The 20,853-nt window shown below is 41.9% G+C and overlaps 1 protein-coding gene across 2 annotated transcripts in view; it reads right to left on the bottom strand.

The window, feature by feature from the left end:
- Nucleotides 1-313: 313 nt before the first annotated feature.
- LOC149434728 (interferon-induced very large GTPase 1-like) overlaps nt 314-20,853 on the bottom strand; it is an 83,149-nt gene continuing 62,609 nt past the window's right edge. For both annotated transcript variants that reach the window (XM_089663463.1, XM_089663464.1), the window contains exon 4: nt 314-7,686. In XM_089663463.1, coding sequence (XP_089519589.1) covers nt 2,975-7,686 — 4,712 coding nt within the window. In that variant the 3' untranslated portion in view covers nt 314-2,974. The remainder of the gene's footprint in view (nt 7,687-20,853) is intronic.

Below are 20,853 nucleotides of genomic sequence, written 5' to 3'. Positions count from 1 at the left end.
TTATCTACATGGAACTGTTCATAATACGCTTTACATTGTTATTTTACACCATTGTGTGATAGAATAAAATCACACTTCATTTTTTATTTCAATGGCTCTTTCATTCATAATCGCCTCAAGACACTAAAAGAAGTATTATATGTATCTAAAATCCAACAGTCAGCTTTGTGAATTAAACTTAATTAAATGCTTTCTTTTATTGACTACATAACTGCATTATAAATGAATAGCGTTCCGTAATTACCCGTTTTCAGAAGCGCACTTCAGCACATAGATAAGGAGTTAAAATTGCAAACAAATGACCCGACATCAATTAGAAGGTTCCAAATCCATTTATTGTGAACACTTTCTAAAAACTTTTATTATTCCACAAGTTCCACAGATACACAGATTAGAAAAAATAGCATAGGGAAATCAGGCTGGAAAAAGCGTAACATGGAAGGCACATTGCTAATGATCGTTAGCCAATACCATTACAAAAAATATAACAAAATACAAATATTTGAAAAATTACAATGCTGGACTTTTCATTACAGACAAAGGAGATCAATTTCATTGAAGGTCTCAGTGATCAAAAGGAAAATGGTGGTACTGATATAAAGTATGATGACGTCTCTGGCACAAAGACAAATGCTCCGCTGTGGCTTAACAGTCATATAGTGCAGAAACAACTACACAAAATAATTGTGATTGATGTACCTAGACCAGAATGTTTGCATTCATGAGTCCTAGAATTGCTAAGCTTGATCATTTCTAAGTCTTCGTAGCCATTTACACACTTATAAATGAATGATACAGCATCAATAGACTGATGTAAAGCCATCATTGTATCATTTTTTAAAAGGCGCTGTAAGCATAGAGCTGTAATATTTGCTTCCCGTGTTGGAACGATATCTGCAGCATTGATAAGAGACATTTATAAGATGTGGTATAAAATAATTTCATAAATGGAAGCTAGCTAGAAATGAGTAACATTAATGATAGTATGGATTTATGAAAGACTAATGTTGATTTTAATGGGCTAAAAGCGTATGAACACCTTGTGTAAACATGAAAATGTTCCATATAATCAAGTGGAAAACAGTATTACTATAGCGTTCAAATCCATGTAAGGTTTTTTTTGGCCATTCCTTCCGCATTATGGAGGTCCACTTTCACATCCTTCCTCATGGACACAACAGGAAATGAAGAAACTCTGCAAAATGAGATGGCTGTTCCTGAAAAAAGTGTCACCTTGAATGACTCCTTTCTATTCCTGTTCCATTGACAACTCAAAACTAGGGATTTGGAAGGGATCTGTTCTTTGCATGTGATGATTTTTTCCATTGTCTACATCAAGTAATCTTTGTGAAGATGTAAGGTGCTTGGTTTTTAGTCGGAGGTTAAACCTGATAGATGTTTTTTTTTTTTCAGTTTAATTATGAAGCTTTTAAGTAAGCAAAAGCCATAAAATATTTCATACTAAAATCACCTGCTTGTACAAAAAAAGAGACTCTTCAGCAGATCACATGGATCATTTTGTGTTTTTTGAAGTGAGAAAAGAACTCCACACTGACATGGCACTATGGTTATCAGATAGGTGGTGTTGGGTGATGGAAGATTGTATGTTGTAAGGGTGTATGTAAGATCCTTTTGCATAGAATGTTTTCCTTGGTCATTGCTTTCCTGGTCATTTTTCTTTCTCATTTTTGTACGGTAGCTATTAAAATGTGCAAACATTTGGGGTGGTTGTTACAACTGGTAGAACAATTAGAATGACTCCTTAGATCTTAATGCTCTCCTCCACAATGCAATGCAGTATTCACAAGGCTCTTGGAACTTGGGGTTCATCCACGCTGTGGCGTTGTGGTAATCAGTGGCGTATATGGCGCCAGGCAAACAAGGCATTTACCAGAAGATGGGACCTGGTGAGCAAGAATGGACTGACCCATCAGAGGCTCCTGGGAGGACAAGGCAGGATGGAGTGAGCAGGTCCAGTCCTGAGAGGAGAGAGAGAGACTGGCAGAGACCAAGATTGCCGGAAGGAGGAGGACACTTACAGAACCAGTGAGAGAACTAATGGCAGGGTCTGGCATTGCTTAGGCAGATGGAGAGTGGCAGTGGTGGGGTCCATGTTGGTGCCATGCAGTGCTAATCATTTGGAATGTCTTCCTAGCCCAACTTGCTGATGGACTTACATTGTACTGCACTGCAATACACAGTAATGTACTACCATGTGTTGTGGTGTCCTGCATTACAAAAAAGATCATATCCATGTTTGGTGCATTCTGGTTCACTAGGGAGCTCATTCAAATGAAAGTGCTGCCTTAATACAATGCACATTAACACGTGGCATAAAGTGCATCAACACACACGCATTAATGCATCACAATGACCTGAATGCAGCCTCAATGCACACAATCCAGCCATATTGTTTTAGATTGTCAGCTCTAAGGAGCAGGGCTCTCTGATTCCTACTGTATTAAATTGTATTGTAACTGTACTGCCTGCCCTCATGTTGTAAAGCACTGAGCAAACTGTTGGCATATAAATCCTCTATAATAATAATGATATTCCCATACCAGATTTTTTATTTTTTGTTCAATAGCATCGCCCTTTCTAATTGCAGGAGACTTTTTTTGGTGCAAATGTCAAAGTATAAAAATGAAGATCTTAAGCTGCATTCACAATTGGGTGATTTAAAGCCTGAAACGTGAAGCTCCAAAAATGCTCAAACTTAAAAATCAATTGTTCCCTATGGTGCCTGTCCATGCAATCAGGAGTGAACAGGCACCATAGAGAACAATTGATTTTTTATTTGAGTGTTTTTGGAGCTTGGAGCTCCAAAGCTACAAATCGCTCAAATGTGAATGCAGCCTCAGGCTAATGAGAGTCACCATACTAAAACTATATTCAGAAAAATAAATCAGTAATGTTCAAAACCAACATATATATTGTATATGTGAGTGATGGCACAAATACAGTCATGTCATTTTCATTTGATTGTAAAAGATTCCTGTAAACTTGCAAGAGCCTGTTCTTCTGTGATTTCCATCCAGTCTTTTGGAAGTTCAGCTGGTTTTGCAGAATATTCATCTGCAAAGTCCTTGTTAAAATAAACAAAAATGTATTTCCAGTAATCTGAGGATTTGAAGCTGGCGTCAGGCTGAATTAGCCAATCTGGATAGTATGTACGATAGTCTTTGTATGGGTGATATTTTCCTTCTGTGTCAGAATTTCTAAATCTAGTGTTAGATACCACAGAAGTGGAACAGATGTCAGTGACTAAAGTCTCATCTTTGACCCATCTGTATCTTCCCAGTCCCTGGGGTCTATGGAGGGATGCAGCGTGCTCCTGGTGATCACCTCCAGCATTCTCACAGGGGACTTTACAGAATGGACACTGCTTACCGCAACCAATCACTTTATGCATCAATTCCTCCTGAGGCTTCAGTGTGACTGTGGAGAGAAGGTGTTCAATGTCCAACAATTCTGTATCTGATAAAATGGGCTCCATTATGCTGGGAAGATAGTAAAGAATGGCCTCAGAGAACTGGCTGACATTTGCTGTATTGTGGAAAGTAATCACTGTCATTTCATTCTGTGAGATCACTATTTCTTTGTCTAGTGACTTGCAGAAACTTTCCAGAAATGTTACAATGGTTTCTGTTTTCACACATTCCTCGCTCTTCAGGACTTCTTCAATTTTTTCAGTAATTGGAGATAACATTTTTTCTTCTAAGGGTTTTAGCGTTGCTGGATTCCGGTATTTCTCAGTAATGTACTGAGAGATCCAGTCTTTCAAAAAGGTCTTATAATCATTAATGTAGGAATTATATTGTTTAAAGTCTTTTTTCTTCAGTAAGTCCTCCAGCACAGTTAACTGAAAATCACTTCTGCTACTAAATATATGGCCATCAGAACTATATAGAATGATGTCAATGATTTCCTTGCCGAGATGTCGCAGAATATAATCAGTTAGCGCCGGCTTCAGGCAGAGCTCACAGAATTTTTTTGCCCGAATCTGACACTCATCTTTCTCATGGAATATACTCTCAAATGTGGCCAAATATCGAGGTTTTAATTTTTCAAGGCAAATTTTGGGGTCATTTTCTTGAATGAACCTGTCATGTATGCCCTGAAATGCTCTAGATGCTATTCCAAAGATAAAAAGTTTTACATCTAGCTCAAACTTAGGAGAAAGGTGATATTTTTGAGTAGTTTTGTCTTGGAGTTTATCATTGATAAAGTGTAGCAACTCCTGAAAGTAAGTATCATCATAATCCCCTGTGGTGCCTGCCTTCTCTTTGATGTACAAGTTACACATATCTAGCAAAGTCATTACAAGACCTTCTATCTTGTCCAGGTGTGCCTGACTCATATAGAATACATTGCGATGTGAGGAAAAAATTACCCTTTCAACGTGGCTTTTGTCAGGAACAAATGGATTGATCCCATAGTCATCAAAGCTCATCACACTGGTTAGGTTTTCATTAATACCGCCTCCCTTTACACCCATTTCATTCTTAAGCTGCTGAAGAATCATTTGTCCAATGTTACGTCTTGTCAGTTCCTCTATTTGTAAATCAGAGAGGGTTTTCTTCCACATCTCTTCAAATTCTTGCTTTGCCTCCATGTCACCAAGTTCACAATTTCTTTCTCTGCAGTTTTTTAGGAGATTTGTTATTTCTTTCTCTATCACTTCCTGAGATGTCTTCTGAATATCCAGAATCTTGAATTTGCCTTTCTGGATTGAAATGGCCTCATTGAGTTTATTAATCGCATTCCTTTCCAGTTCTTTCTTCAGGAATCTCACACTTAAGAAGAAATGCTCTTTGTATCGTTCAATGAGATGAACATTCTCACATTTGCTGTCAAAATATTTTTTCAGCAGCTTCAGCATTGCATCTTCCTCTTCTGACAGTAATCTCTGAAGATCATCTTTAAACTGCAAGTACATCTCAGCAGTGAGACTGGCTGCAGATTGATTTCTGATGTAAGTTTCTTTGGTGATCATCCAGCTATGGATCGTTTTGGTGAATTTCCAATCCCACAGAGAGTATTGCATAGACAGCTTGGTATAAGCTTCTGCCACCAGACTGTTTCTGAAACTGAAGATGAATTTCTCATGTTTCACTGAGCTCCACAAACTTTTTATCCATGCGCCGAATTTGGGGATTTTGCATTGAATTTTGTTAGAGTTTTGAGATTTTAAAAATCCCAGCAAATATTTCTTTAACTCATAAACATTTTCACTGTAGCCAAAGTTTACCGGAGCCATTGGTGGGTCCCCTTGCCACAGTCCAGGAATGTACCAGTTGTGTTTCTCAGGATCATAATCCATCACATCACTGAAACAGGTAATTCCATGTTTCTTCTCCATATTTGCAGCTACTTTTGTCATTTCATCTAGTTGTTCTAGAAATTTCTTCCTGTCTCTCATGTTCTTTTCATGAGCAGATACATCACTCACATTCTGATGTACAAACTGACAGCTGGGCTTCTTCCCAATTTCTTTCATCCGAAGAAAAGCATGGACCACAATCTGTAAAATATCCTTCATTTCTGATGTGTTCTCCATGGCCATGTTGATGATGGTGATATCACTCAGCCCCACCACCAGTGTGGCCAGTTCATTGTCATGTTCATGGCTATCCTCCAAAGAGGCCAACTCTGGAGCTTTCAGCCCCTCAGTGTCAATCACCAAGATGAAGTGACAGTCCAGCTCCTCTTGAAAGTTCTCTTTTACTTTCAGAAGAGTCATGAAGGCTCCTCGTGTGCATCGTCCACTGGCCACCGGGAACTGCAGACCAAACATGGTGTTCAGAAGGGTGGACTTCCCTGTACTCTGCACTCCCAGCACTGTGATTACTCTCATTTTGCATTGTCCTCCTGTCTTATTGTCTAACTCAGTCAGAACATCAGTTATCCACTGTAAAGGAATATTAGAGGCGTCACCATCAATCAACTCTAACGGGAACCCATCTAGTAGGAGATCAGCAGCAATTCCTGGGAGTTTGGTGAATTGTCTTGTGGCTTCATTATTCTGTTTGTTAACAACTGTGGAATACTCAGCCTCATAAAACTGTCCCAGTTCACGTAGGAAATGTTCTATTCCTAAAGAACTGTCTGAAATCTTTTTATCCAGCTGCTTAAGTTCTGAAGTATCTGATTTACTGTTACATTTTGCCTTGTATTTAGCCTGCAACTTTGAAGTGTTATTTCTTGCAACTGAGTCCAGTGCAAATTTCATCCATTTCAAGAAAAAATGTTTTTCAGACTTGGAGAGGTCAGTAATTGCTGCAGTAAAATACACTATGCCTACAGGAATGTCATGTTTGTATTGTTTTTCATGGAGTGATCTGATCTGTTGTTTGAGCTCAGATTGATATTTTTGTGCATCTTTTTCCCCTTGTTTCGCCATTCTGCAAATTTCTTTTTCTACTTTAGACAATTCCTTCCACAGATCTCCCTGTAATTTCAATGTTTCCTTTTTATACCCTTCCACATCTTTTATTTCTGAAGTAATTTTATTTGCATTTACTTTTGCTTTCTGACATTCAGCGGAATTCTCATCAACAACGATATGAAGTCCTACAGTTATATTTGTAGCACTACACAGGTTTTGTCTTTTTTTCTGACTATTTTTAAAAACACTCTCAATTCCATTCTGAATTTTTTTCACCAGTGCTGCATCATTGTCTGTGCTGGTTTTCAGAATAATATTTGTTGCACTCATCTTTAAAATTGTCGTTAGATTTGTTATGTGCTTTGAGGTCTCCTTTCTTAATTTTTTCCCCTTTTCTGGAGTAACAATAAAATAAAACTGGGAGTCAGTGTCACTGAAGGATGATAACAATCTGAATTGTATTTCAGAAATACTTTCAATGAATATAAATACAGCTGATGAGACTCGAGTCAGAAATGTGAATTGATTCATGTTGGTCTCCAGGTCCCCTCGTAGGTTGGTCACTGCGATGGGTTCTGGGAAAACATCAGACTTCCCACAGGGAAAATACCAGGACATTTCCACAAGGCCATCAGATATTTTCCTCTCAATATTTCCTCCCTCCATGTCATCATGTATGAAGAAGTGTTGGTGTTGTTGGGCTGGATTAAGAACTTGATTCAGGATTTTAGATTTGGATAGTTTGTTGTTACCCAGTCTGATGAAGGAGAAAATAGGCATGGAAATATTCACCACATTTTCCTCATTGAACCCTTTACTGTCAGCTAGTGACTGAGGTCTCCACTTCTTCACAATGTCCCTCATTGCCCAAAGCATGAGGGTGCAGTGTGACCCATCAGCAGCAGGGAGAAGGAGTGGGACAGCAAACTGACACATGGACAATTTAGAAACAATCTCTTGTTGTAGAAAACTGTCTGAACAATGGAGGAGAGCACAGAGGACATCCAGGGGGTGAATGGATTCCATTGAACTACTTTCCCCTTCAGACATTGACTCAAACATGTTTTCAATTGAATTGATTATTTGTGTATCTTTTCCATACTGAGTATTAAATGCAGTTCTGTTCAAGGCCATCAGCTTTCTCAAAAAATGCCACGGAACATCTTGAATGGTCTGGGGATGGACGTCACTCAGAGTCTCTGCTCCGATTTCTAGGATGTGTTTCAATGTCAGTTTGGAATCATTTAAATGCTTCATATTTAATCTGGCAAGAAGTTCCTGGAAAATCTTCAATTTATCTGTAAAAAGAGAAGAATGTTTTTAATATATAACCTTATGTTAAGCATTACCAGTATACAGTATATCATGTTTTAGTGAATTGACTGCTTGTGAGATAAATAGCCCATGAGTTATTCTAAGGCAAAAATGCATGAAGTGCTTAATTCTTAGTGAATTATTATTATACAGGATTTATATTGCGCCAACAGTCTGTGCAGCACTTTACAACATGAGGGCAGACAGTACAGTTACCGGAGCTTTTTTTCTCATGAAATAGGTGCAGAAATGCCCCCCTTCTGAGTCACTTCTTGTCTCCGCCCTCCCCCACCTCTGAGCACCGTCCCTTGGTTCCACCCCCTACTAACCTCCCAGTACCGCTCCTTTTAGAGAATACAGAGCCAAGTATCATTTTGTGGTGCTAAGTAATTTGTATGGAATTTATTAATGATATCAAGAAAAGCAATACAATAGTTCCCCCAAAGCCAGCAGCAATAGACCCCCCCCCCATACATTTAGTGCTGGAGGTGTCAGTGTTGACAGTGACAATACAATTTCATGCAGTAGGAATCAGAGGGCCCTGCTAGTTAGAGCTCACAATCTAAAAGGGGGGTCAAGTGATACAAAAGGTAATAACTGTGGGGGATGAGCTGATGGAGAAAATAAAAGTACAGTTGTTAGGTGGAGGCAGGATAGGCTCTGAAGAGAAATGTTTTCAGGGATCATCTAAACGTGGTCACAGCAAGAGAGTTGGACAGATTGGGATAGGGAATTCCATAGGATGGGAGAGGCTCAGGAGAAGTCCTGCAGACAAGCATTGGAGGAGGCAAAAAGGGAGTTGAGAGCATGAGGCGTTGGGAGGAACGAAGAGTGCGATTTGGTTGGTATTCTGAGATTAGGTTGGTGATGAAGCTGGGGGCCGAGTTGTGGTTGGCTTTGTAAGCTGTTGTTAGTATTTTGAATTTATTTTTTGGGGTGAGTGGAAGCCAGTGGAGGGATTGGCAGAGAGGGATGGCAGACACTGAAGGGTTGGGTAAGGTGGATGAGTCTGGCAGCAGCATTCATGATAGACTGAAGGGGGGCTAGCTTATGTAAAGGTAATCCAATGAGAAAGAAGTTGCAGTAGTCGAGATGTCCAGGGAGTGGTTTAGGAGCTTTGTGATGTCATTGGTTAGGAAGGGGTATATTTCTGAAATGTTTCGGAGGTTGAGACTAGAGATGAGCGAATCGAACCAGGCGAAGTGGAATTCGATACGAATTTCAGGAAAAATTCGATTCGCGTCGAATCCGAATATTAGCCTACTTCGGGTGCGCGAATCGGATTTTTCCCGATCAGCCGGCAAAAGTGTCCCTGCAGAGAGCTCCGCTATTTCTGACAGTTCTCTGACAGTTCCTTCACATGTACAGCGGTTGAAACATTGTATCTATTTGTTTCCATTTAGGATACAGATGTTTTTATTCGGAAACAGATACAATGTTTCAACCGCTGTAAATGTGAAAGTCAGAGAACTGTCAGAAATAGAGGAGCTCTGCAGATACACTTAGCGGAGCTCTGCAGATACACTTTTTGCCGGTTTGGAATTCTTCTTATTTTCATCCTACTTCTTCTTCTTCTTCTTCTTCATCCTCATCCTCAGAAGAAGAAGAAGAGGATGAGGATGAAGAAGAAGAATAAGAAGTAGGATGAAAATAAGAAGAATTCCAAGCCGGCAAAAAGTGTATCTGCAGAGCTCCTCTATTCTGCAGATACACTTAGAGGAGCTCTGCAGATACACTTTTTGCCGGCTTGGAATTCTTCTTATTTTCATCCTACTTCTTCTTCTTCTTCTTCATCATCCTCATCCTCAGAAGAAGAAGAAGAGGATGAGGATGAAGAAGAAGAAGTAGGATGAAAATAAGAAGAATTCCAAGCCGGCAATAAGTGTATCTGCAGAGCTCCGCTATTTCTGACACTTCTCTGACATTCCCTCCATACAGCGGTTGAAACATTGTATCTATTTGTTTCCATTTATTTATTCCACTTCTCATCCTTCTCCTTCTCCATCTTCTCATCCTTCTCCTTCTTCTCATCCTTCTCCTTCTCCTTCTTCTCATCCTTCTCCTTCTCCTTCTTCTCATCCTTCTTCTCCTTCTTCTCATCCTTCTCCTCCTTCTTCTCATCCTTCTCCTCCTTCTTCTCATCCTTCTCCTCCTTCTTCTCATCCTTCTCCTTCTCCTTCTTCTCATCCTTCTCCTTCTCCATCTTCTCATCCTTCTCCTTCTCCATCTTCTCATCCTTCTCCTTCTTCTCATCCTTCTCCTTCTCCTTCTTCTCATCCTTCTCCTTCTTCTCATCCTTCTCCTTCTCCATCTTCTCATCCTTCTCCTTCTCCTTCTTCTCATCCTTCTCCTTCTCCTTCTTCTCATCCTTCTCCTTCTTCTCATCCTTCTCCTTCTTCTCATCCTTCTCCTTCTTCTCATCCTTCTCCTTCTCATCCTTCTTCTCCTTCTTCTCATCCTTCTTCTCCTTCTTCTCATCCTTCTCCTTCTTCTCATCCTTCTCCTTCTTCTCATCCTTCTCCTTCTTCTCATCCTTCTCCTTCTTCTCATCCTTCTCCATCTTCTCATCCTTCTCCTTCTTCTCATCCTTCTCCTTCTTCTCATCCTTCTCCTTCTCCTTCTTCTCATCCTTCTCCTTCTCCTTCTTCTCATCCTTCTCCTTCTCCTTCTTCTCATCCTTCTCCTTCTCCTTCTTCTCATCCTTCTCCTTCTTCTCATCCTTCTCCTTCTCCTTCTTCTCATCCTTCTCCTTCTCCTTCTTCTCATCCTTCTCCTTCTCCTTCTCATCCTTCTTCTTCTCATCCTTCTCCTTCTCCTTCTTCTCATCCTTCTCCTTCTCCATCTTCTCATTCTTCTCATCCTTCTCCTTCTTCTCATCCTTCTCCTTCTCCTTCTTCTCATCCTTCTCCTTCTTCTCATCCTTCTCCTTCTCCTTCTTCTCATCCTTCTCCTTCTCCATCTTCTCATCCTTCTCCTTCTTCTCATCCTTCTCCTTCTCCTTCTTCTCATCCTTCTCCTTCCTCTCATCCTTCTCCTTCTCCTTCTTCTCATCCTTCTTCTTCTCATCCTTCTCCTTCTTCTCATCCTTCTCCTTCTCCTTCTTCTCATCCTTCTCCATCTTCTCATCCTTCTCCTTCTTCTCATCCTTCTTCTCCTTCTCCTTCTTCTCATCCTTCTTCTCCTTCTTCTCATCCTTCTCCTTCTCATCCTTCTCCTTCTCCTTCTTCTCATCCTTCTCCTTCTCCTTCTTCTCATCCTTCTCCTTCTCCATCTTCTCATCCTTCTCCTTCTCCATCTTCTCATCCTTCTCCTTCTCCATCTTCTCATCCTTCTCCTTCTTCTCATCCTTCTCCTTCTTCTCATCCTTCTCCTTCTTCTCATCCTTCTCCTTCTTCTCATCCTTCTCCTTCTTCTCATCCTTCTCCCTCTTCTCATCCTTCTCCTTCTTCTCATCCTTCTCCTTCTCCTTCCTCATCTCCAAGGGCATTTAAATTAAAGGTACAGTGTTCTGCACTAATTTAAAGGCTCTCTGAAGCCTAGAAACCCTTTTTATAAGTTAACTTCGTAGCGAATAAATTTGCATCAAATCAAATTTCTTCCTGAAATTCGGCGAATCAGCCGAATCGAATTTTTGAATAATTCGCTCATCTCTAGTTGAGACAATAAGCTTTGGAAAGTGATTGGATGTGGGGCTTAAAAGGAGAATTCAGAGTCCAGGATTACACCTTGTCCCCTGGCTTGCAGCGACAGGTAATAGCTGGGTCATTGATCTTGACAAAAAAAGTCAGGGGAAGAGGCACACAGGGGAGGAAATATTATGAGCTTGGTTTTGCATAGATTGAGTTTTAGGAAGTGGTGTGACATCCAGTCTGATATATTGGTCAGTAATTTAGTGATGTGTGAGGAGACTGATGTTGTGAGCTGAGGGGTAGAGGGATAGATTTGGGTTTCAGCAGCGTAGAAATGGTATTGAAAGCCATGGGAGGCTATCAGCTGTCCCAGGAAACCTGTGATAGATAGTCAGGAAGTGTAATGAGGAAATAAATCCCTTTAAAAGCCTGAAGGTTCTTATTGGATTTTGGGGTCCTGTACTTGGCTAAACTGCCAAAACGTCTCTCACATGTGGTACCCCCATACTCGGGAAAAGTAGCAGAATGTATTTTGGGGAGTAATTCCACATATACCCATGGCATGTGTGAGCAATAAATCATTTAAGTGACAATTTTGTGTAAAAAAAAAAAAATTGTCATTTTCCAAAAACTTGTGGTAAAAAAAGAAATTCATCTATTGATTCAACATGCCTCTCAGCAAATAGTTTGGGGTGTCTACTTTCCAAAAAGGGGTAGTTTTGGGGGGTGGGGGAATTTTATAGCCAGCATTAGAGGTTTATGCCACACATCACTCACTCTTCTAACCACCTGAAGATCAAGCCTTTTCGCAGATCTGAAGACGGGCAAAAGCCCAGGTCCAGATGGATACACTGCTTTATGTTACAAAAAATTGGCTGATGTGCTTGCCCCTCACCTTGCCGCTATGTTCAATGTGGTCAAGGGAGGTTCGAACTTTTCCCCTGACTCTTTGACTGCTAATGTGGTTATGATTCCCAAACCGGATCGAGACCATTCCTCTTGGGCAAATTACAGACCAATTTCTATTATTAACATTGACATGAAAATCCTCACTAAGATCTTAGCCACTTGTTTGAATTCTTTTCTGTCTCACCTGATTAAGAAGGACCAGGTGGGTTTCGTCCCCCACAGACACATTATACAGTTACAACATTTGGCCCATACTCGCAAAATTGTTATGATGCTCCTATCTCTAGATATCAAGGCCTTTGACACCTTGTCCTGGTCTTATCTCATGTCGATCCTTCATCATTTTGGCTTTGGTGCCTCGTTCTTGCGTTTGGATTTCCTCAAGCAAAGCTCAAATATTATGGTTTTGAGTCCTCAACGTTTCCGATTGGCAGGGGAACTAGACAAGGTTGCCCACTTTCTCCCATACTATTTATCTTGGCTTTGGAACCTTTGGCAGAAGCCATTCATATGCATCCTGATATTAAGGGAATAGATGTAGCTGGTTCCCAACACAAGTTATCTATGTTCGGTCTTACTATCTGGTGGCCAATATTGCCCCTTTAGCCCATCTCCATGCATCTCATCATTTTCCCTTGTGGGCTACTGTAGACTTGATGGACTCCCACCCGATTCCACTCTTTTCTTTGCCATGGCTTCTTTCTACTCATCGACCCTCATCCCTTAGTCCGATGCTGATGCTAACGCTTCATCTTTGGGATTCTATTAAATATTCAGCTGACCTCATTTCTGCCCATTTACTGTTACTACGGTTGCTACACAACCCATTATTCCCCCCAGGTCGTGACAATCCTGGACAGTTTGCTTGGTGGCAAGCAAATGGCTTCCATGATATACATTCCATGCTCTCTCCTACTCAGATACTCACCTTTGAAACTCTGCGCTCTTCTTACAATATCCCATTGTGGGAACATTTTGGATACCTTCAACTCCTCCACTTTATCAATACATTAATACAGACACATTCGGGACCCTACAGGTTGACCCCCTTTGAAAGTCAATGTAGACATAGACTCCATGCTCCAGGCTTAATCTCCCTGGTCTACTCTATTATTTCTCATAGAATTCCTCCAGTCCATTCTTTCTCATAGAATTCCTCCAGTCCATTCTTATCAATAGCGTTGGCAGTCGGAACTCGGGGGTACTCTAGATCAGCAGGATTGGCGGTCCATGACCCAAGCATTATCTATTTGTTCTAGGAATGTTATCATTCTAGAAAATGCATATAAGGTTCTTTATAGATGGTATTACACGCCTGCGCATCTGGCTCATTTTATCCCCACATATTCCCCGACTTGCTTTCGGGGTTGTCAACAAATGGGTACTATGGTCCATATTTGGTGGACTTGCCCCAAAGTGTGCAGATTGTGGATCAGAGTTTACGCCCTTCTCCGCATTATGTTTCACACAGACATTAAGCGCAACCCGTACGAAGCGCTTTTATTTAAACCATTAGTGGGCCTACTTCATCCCGAACGGCAGCTGGCATCGCACCTAATCATGGCCACCAACCTGACGATCGCAAGGGCTTGGAAGACTCCCCTCCTCAGCTTCGAGGCTGTCAAAAACTGGATGAACTTTATAATGGTCAACGAAAAGCTGACAGCTATACTGTTAGACATCCACACAAAATTTTTACAGACATGGCGTCCTTGGCTTGATATAGCTCAATCGTCGAGATTCGACCAGTCCCTTTTGTCAATATAAAATTTACATATCAGTTTATTTTTTCTTCTCTGCTGAGGTCCCCCTGGAGCCCTTTTCTTTGTTTTTTTTTTGTTGTTTGTCTGTCTTCTTTCTCTTCGCTCCTCTCTTTCCTTTTGTCTAGTCTGTTTTTTATGCTATTTATGCTGATTGTGATTTCTGCTTTGAGTACCAGCAACATTACATCCATATGCTGGACTCCTTTGAGAGCCCTGCGTGTTAAGTACCTATCTGTATTCAGAGAGGCGCCATCTCCTATCTTTCTCGCATTCTGTATGCTGATACAGTAACAATTTTTCCTTAGAGTTTATTACGTTATTGGTCTCTAAATGTCTATCATTTCTGCAATTTATTGTGTTTTCTCCTTTTTTGTTTATATATATATATATATATATATATATATATATATATATATATACACACACACACACACACACACACACACACACACACACACACACACACACACACACAGCACTTGTGTACACAGTTTATTTTCATAAGTACATATTCTGTATTACTCATCAAATCCTTTGTATGTTATATTCCTGCTGTTCATTGCATCTATTTTTGAATGATTCTCTGCTGTTTCCTATTCTATAATAAAATTCTTTGTAAAAAAAGATCAAGCCTTTTCTGACACTTTTTGCTAACATAAAAAAAATCAGTATTTTTTGCTAGGAAATTAATTTACACCCCCAAACACTATTTATAAATTTTTAAAGCAAACACCCTAGTGAATATAATGGTGGGTGCTGCAATGTTTTTATGTTACACAGTACTCGCGCAGCGATTTGGCAAATGCATTTTTTTAAATACATTTTTTTACTTTTAATGCACATATTGGCCAATTACTTGGTAAAATATAAAAGATGATGGTATGCCGAGTAAATAGATACCAAACATGACATGCTGTAAAACTGTGCATGCCCCGTGCAATGGCGAAAAACTGCATATGTTTTTAATATCCATAGGCAACGTTTAAATGCCTTTAAAAGCTACCATTTTAGATTTACAGAGGAAGTTTAGTGTTAGAATTACTGCCCTTGATCTGACATTCGCGGTGATACCTCACAGGCACGGTGCAACCGCTGGTCACATACCGGTACAGGGTCAACACTCGCGCACAGAGGTGTGCGGGTGGGGGGAGGGTAATTTTTTTTTTTAGTTATTTGGATTATCTTAAATTAATTTTACACTGTCCTTTCCATTTTATTTTTTTTATCACTTTTAAAGGTATCACCAGGAATGCAAATATCCCCTATAAATTCAATGGGCAATGTCATATATTCTTTTTTGAGAAATCTGGGGTCTATCAGACTCTAGATATCTCCTCTGCCCTTACATTATCTAATCAAACCAAAATCAGTGTGATCAGACGCTTTCCCAATTTACAAATAGCGCTGTTTATATCCTGCAAAACTGCAGTGATGAAATGCTTGTAGCTTCCAATTTCTCAGACTATAGAGATTGGCACCATTCTGGTCTCCAATCAGCTCTATGGTCAGCTGGCAGAAACACCTGCTGGATTTTCAGGTTCCCCCGATGGAACAGGACTGCCCGAGAAGGCTGTGGAAGGCAGCGGGGGAGGGGGGCATCATATCCTGCTGCTTGTAAAAGAAATTCTGCAGCTAATTAGCCAAAAGGATTGCTTTTACATGAAAGCCGATCGCTCGCTGAAAAAAACAACACCAGGATGATGCCTGCAGCTGTAGGCATCATCCTGGTATAGCCATTCAAAGTCCAGTGACGTCGCTGATCCTTGTTGGTTATATATGCTACGTTCTTTTTTTTATTTTTGTATGCAGCCTGTGGGCTGAATAAAAAAAAGAGAATAAATCTCTGCCAGGAAAAGTGTGTGGTATGCCCACCATTAGAATATACTGCCCTACATCCACCCACTTCTAATGGTGGGCACACATTAGGTCACGCGGTGCCACATGCGCCAGTTCCAAGATTGTACAAACGTCTAAATAGTGGCACGCTTGAATAAAAATTGTCCACGTATAAGTGGTACCCCGTATGGAAAAAGGATGACACCAAGTCCCAAGCTATCTTGCCACTGCTCCCCATGTAGTCTGGGCATCCGGGGGGCTCCACGTGATTATCTTTTCCCTTGTAAATCCTATACTTACAAGTATAGCCTGTTGCCCTCTCACAGGTCTTCTACATCTTGACCCCATATCTGGCACGCTTGCTGGGGAGAAATTGTTTGAATGCAAGGTGCCCAGAAAGATTAATGAGGGACACAGCAACGCAGATGTTTTGCTGGGGAGCATAGACATCTGCAAATTTTTGGGTAAGGTGATTTACGAGGGGCTGAATTTTGTGGAGCCGGTCAAATTCAGGGTCACCCCTGAAATGCATAAAACACATTATACTCTCATATCTATGCCTGGCCATGGCAGCAGAGAACACGGGATATGAAGAATCGGGTCTGTGGACCAATACAACCGCAATTAATTTTTTATAGTAATGCCTATATTGAGGGTTGGGCCCATAAAAAATGTAAATTCGTAAACCGCAATGGATTTCTATGCGAATGGTCTGGCAAGGTTTGAATTTGGGTTGGCCATAAATTGTTGTGCATATTAACTGGTTTGATCCACAATCAATGCACACAGATCTTCCGTGAAAAACAGCTCCAAAAAATCAAGAGGAGTAGTTAAATTTGCTGTTTCCGCCTGAATTCTGGGTTGGGCAGTGAATGGGGGAAGTACGGGTGCTGAAGAATTTGTGGGCTGCCAATTGGGATTTGCAAGCACATCTGGAAGGACACAAGGTGCTCTATGGGCCTGTGTGTGAATTCTTGGTGGTTGTGGGACAATACTTTAGCTCGCCATCGCACCAGCTTGTACTGCACTTATGGGACTCGCGACGTCACCAAGTCATACTGCAGTGCTGGTATGTGAAAGACCAGGATGTACTAGGCTGCTGGTGCTCGCCCGTTCACCAAAAGGTAGTGAGGCACTAGTACTGGCTCTCTGCTGCATATGAGAGTCATCAAAATTTACCGGCATGTGCTAGCAGAGATCAGGCCTGATTCTGCGAACACTGCGGTTTTGTGTGCAATGTATCAAGTGACAGTGACCTACTGACACTGCACTTGCTGGAGGAGAAGTGGTGGGGGGGAGTAAGCGTAGGGGCTAAACGCAGGTGCTGGCAGGTGCCGGTGCTGATCCCGCTAACGCTGCATTTTTGGGGACGCTATACTAATGTGAACACTGGTATAGTGCTGATCTGATTAAAGATATTGACCTGTTCAGACTCTATACTAGCAATGGAGGTTTATTGTTTATGAGCGTCTTCCTGGAAATCAAGGGGTTAAATGTGATGACTGGTGTACTGATGGGCAAACTGATGCCATCTGGGAGGGGTGTGTGAACAACGGGAGCGCGAATCACGTGTATATATGAATGATTTTGTGTACCCATGCCGCCCTGTAGCAGTATTTCTACTATAGGGCGGTCAGGAAGCTATTTTACTTTAACTGACAATTGCGTGGTCATGCAACGCTGCACCCAAATTAAATTTACGTTTTTTTCACACGAATTGAGCTTTTTTTCGGTGGTATTTGATCGCCTGTGCGTTTTTTATTTTTCGTGCTATAAAAAAAGGACTGACAATTTGGAGAAAAAAAAAACAATAATTTGGACTTTTTGCTATAAAACATGTCCAATAAAAAAATAAAATTTCATCATAAATTTAGGCCAAAATGTATTCTGCTCCATGTCTTTGCTTAAAAAAATTCCAATCCGTGTAAATTAATTGGTTTACATGAAAGTTATAGCATTTTTAATACTAATAATAGTGGCGATCAGTGACTTATGGCAGGACTGCGGTGGACATTCTGACACTGGGGGGGGACTGACTTGGGGTCACTGACATCCCCAGTGACACCAAATACAGTGATCAGTGCAAAAAAAACACTGACACTGTACTAATGGCACTGAGGAGGAAGGGGTTAACATTAAAAGGCAAGCAAAGGGTTAACTGTGTGAGGGGAGTGTTTCACTAGGGGCGGGGGGGGGGGTGTACTTCACAGTAACACACTGATCCGGACGGCTCTGCTCAGCGTTCCGGATCAGTGTGATCAAACTGACAGAGAGGAGAGCTGCAGTGTAAACACTGCAGCCGTGCTCCCTGTCAGTGTTTGCTGGCAATTTCCGGGTTCCGACTGGTAATCACCTGCTGGGACCCAATGATTGACACCTGCGGCCTCGATCGGTGGCATGGGTAGGCCAGTCGTTTGCCCCCTACCCTAAATTAAAAATATATATATTTTTATTTACGTGATTTTGCAGTAAATGTACTATGGCTGGTTTAATAAGTTATACTGCATGCTCTTTGCTCTTAATGAGAATAGAGAGAAAAGGTTGAAAGCCGCATTCAGTTGGGTTTTTGTTTTTAAAGTAAGACTTTGTTTTATCTTCAAGCACAATGTTTAAGGACTTGGTTACTGAACCTTTGAGAAGTTATTGTCTTTCAGATGTTGGAGACATGTGAATCTGTGTGACTGGAAATGCTCATTTGCAAGTGAAGAACAGGATGCCATGAAAAGCTCTGTTGTGTTGATACCAACATACAGTACATGAATTACAAAGACTTTAAACTAATGAACTTATCAAGACCATCATTTTTTTTCTCCTTATTTTCATTATCTTTTATCTTTAGTTTTTTTGTCTTAAAACCAGAGAAAGACATTCAAACCTGATAATCATTTTAAAACCTGTATATCCTGTACCATCTGTATATATGTAATTCCCGAGGTGAGATGCTACAAAATGGCTTTGCATAACTTATGGGATGTGAGTATTTGCACAAGGATGCTCAGACTGGGCAGAATACCGTATTTTTCGCTCCATAAGACACACCTAAGTTTTAAAGAAGAAAAACAATTAAAAAAATATTCTGAACCAATGGACTGCAGACACAGTACAGGAGATGACCAGAGACTGCGGCCACAGTACAGGGAATGACCAGAGACTGCGGACACAGTACAGGGAATGACCAGAGACTGCGGACACAGTACAGGGGATGACCAGAGACTGCGGACACAGTACAGGGGATGACCAGAGACTGCGGACACAGTGCAGGGGATGACCAGAGACTGCGGACACAGTACAGGGGATGACCAGAGACTGCGGACACAGTACAGGGGATGACCAGAGACTGCGGACACAGTACAGGGGATGACCAGAGACTGCGGACACAGTACAGGGGATGACCAGAGACTGCGGCCACAGTACAGGGAATGACCAGAGACTGCGGACACAGTACAGGGGATGACCAGAGACTGCGGACACAGTACAGGGGATGACCAGAGACTGCGGACACAGTACAGGGGATGACCAGAGACTGCGGACAGTACAGGGGATGACCAGAGACTGCGGACACAGTGCAGGGGATGACCAGAGACTGCGGACACAGTACAGGGGATGACCAGAGACTGCGGACACAGTACAGGGGATGACCAGAGACTGCGGACACAGTACAGGGGATGACCAGAGACTGCGGACACAGTACAGGGGATGACCAGAGACTGCGGACACAGTACAGGGGATGACCAGAGACTGCGGACACAGTACAGGGGATGACCAGAGACTGCGGACACAGTACAGGGGATGACCAGAGACTGCGGCCACAGTACAGGGAATGACCAGAGACTGCGGACACAGTACAGGGGATGACCAGAGACTGCGGACACAGTACAGGGGATGACCAGAGACTGCGGACACAGTACAGGGGATGACCAGAGACTGCGGACAGTACAGGGGATGACCAGAGACTGCGGACACAGTACAGGGGATGACCAGAGACTGCGGACACAGTACAGGGGATGCTCAGAGACTGCGGACACAGTACAGGGGATGATCAGAGACTGCGGACACAGTACAGGAGATGACCAGAAACTGCGGACAGTACAGGAGATGACCAGAGACTGTGGACATAGTACAGGAGATGACCAGAGACTGCGGACACAGTACAGGAGATGACCAGAGACTGCGGACACAGTACAGGGGATGATCAGAGACTGCGGACACAGTACAGGAGATGACCAGAGACTGCAGACAGTACAGGGCATGACCAGAGACTGCGGACACAGTACAGGAGATGACCAGAGACTGCGGACCTTTAGGGACAGAGGGGGAGCGGGTACCTGACTGACACTTCCGCAGAGCTCTCCTTCCCATACTTTGGGCGCCGGGTGCCCACTGCGCATGTGCGAGAAGCGCTGCTCTTTGTGAATGGCCCCGTCGTCTCCTGGGACCTGTCATGTGTCCCAGAAGGTGCCGGACCATTCACAAAGAGCAGCACTTCTCGTGCATGCGCAGTGGGCACCCAGCTGTCACAGATGCCGAGGCGGGAAGACTACAGCGCTGGACTGAGAAACAGGTGAGTTCCTGCCGCAGAGAACAACTGAGCGGTCCGCCCGGTATTCTGACATGGTGGCGGCGGAAATACCGGACCGGCCGCTTTATATTCGCTCCATAAGACGCACTGACATTTTCCCCCCTTTTTTGGGGGAAAAAGTGCGTCTTATGGAGCAAAAAATACGGTAAATTGAGAATATATTACTTTGGGAGGCTTTCTTTAAAATTTATAAGAGGGTGAGTGAAAGTTATCACTCCAGTAATCACGGGGATATTTTAGAGGCTGGTTTAGAGAGATGTAACCGGTTTCAATTTCATATTTTATATATGAGCCATTCAATACCTCAAATCACAATGCAACCCTTCTAGTTGATAATATATGTTCACTATTTATGAATCGGTTTTGAGTAAAAACAGATTCAAGTGGGGGAATATGTAGAAATATTGTAATTGTGTGTGTGTGTATATATATATT

The sequence above is a fragment of the Staurois parvus genome, unplaced genomic scaffold, assembly GCF_062004578.1.
Source record: "Staurois parvus isolate SC_StPar_1 unplaced genomic scaffold, SC_StPar_1.0 ptg001692l, whole genome shotgun sequence".
NCBI lineage: Eukaryota > Metazoa > Chordata > Amphibia > Anura > Ranidae > Staurois > Staurois parvus.
The sequence above is the reverse complement of the archived record's forward strand: the minus strand, read 5'-3'. Positions and strand labels throughout refer to the sequence as shown.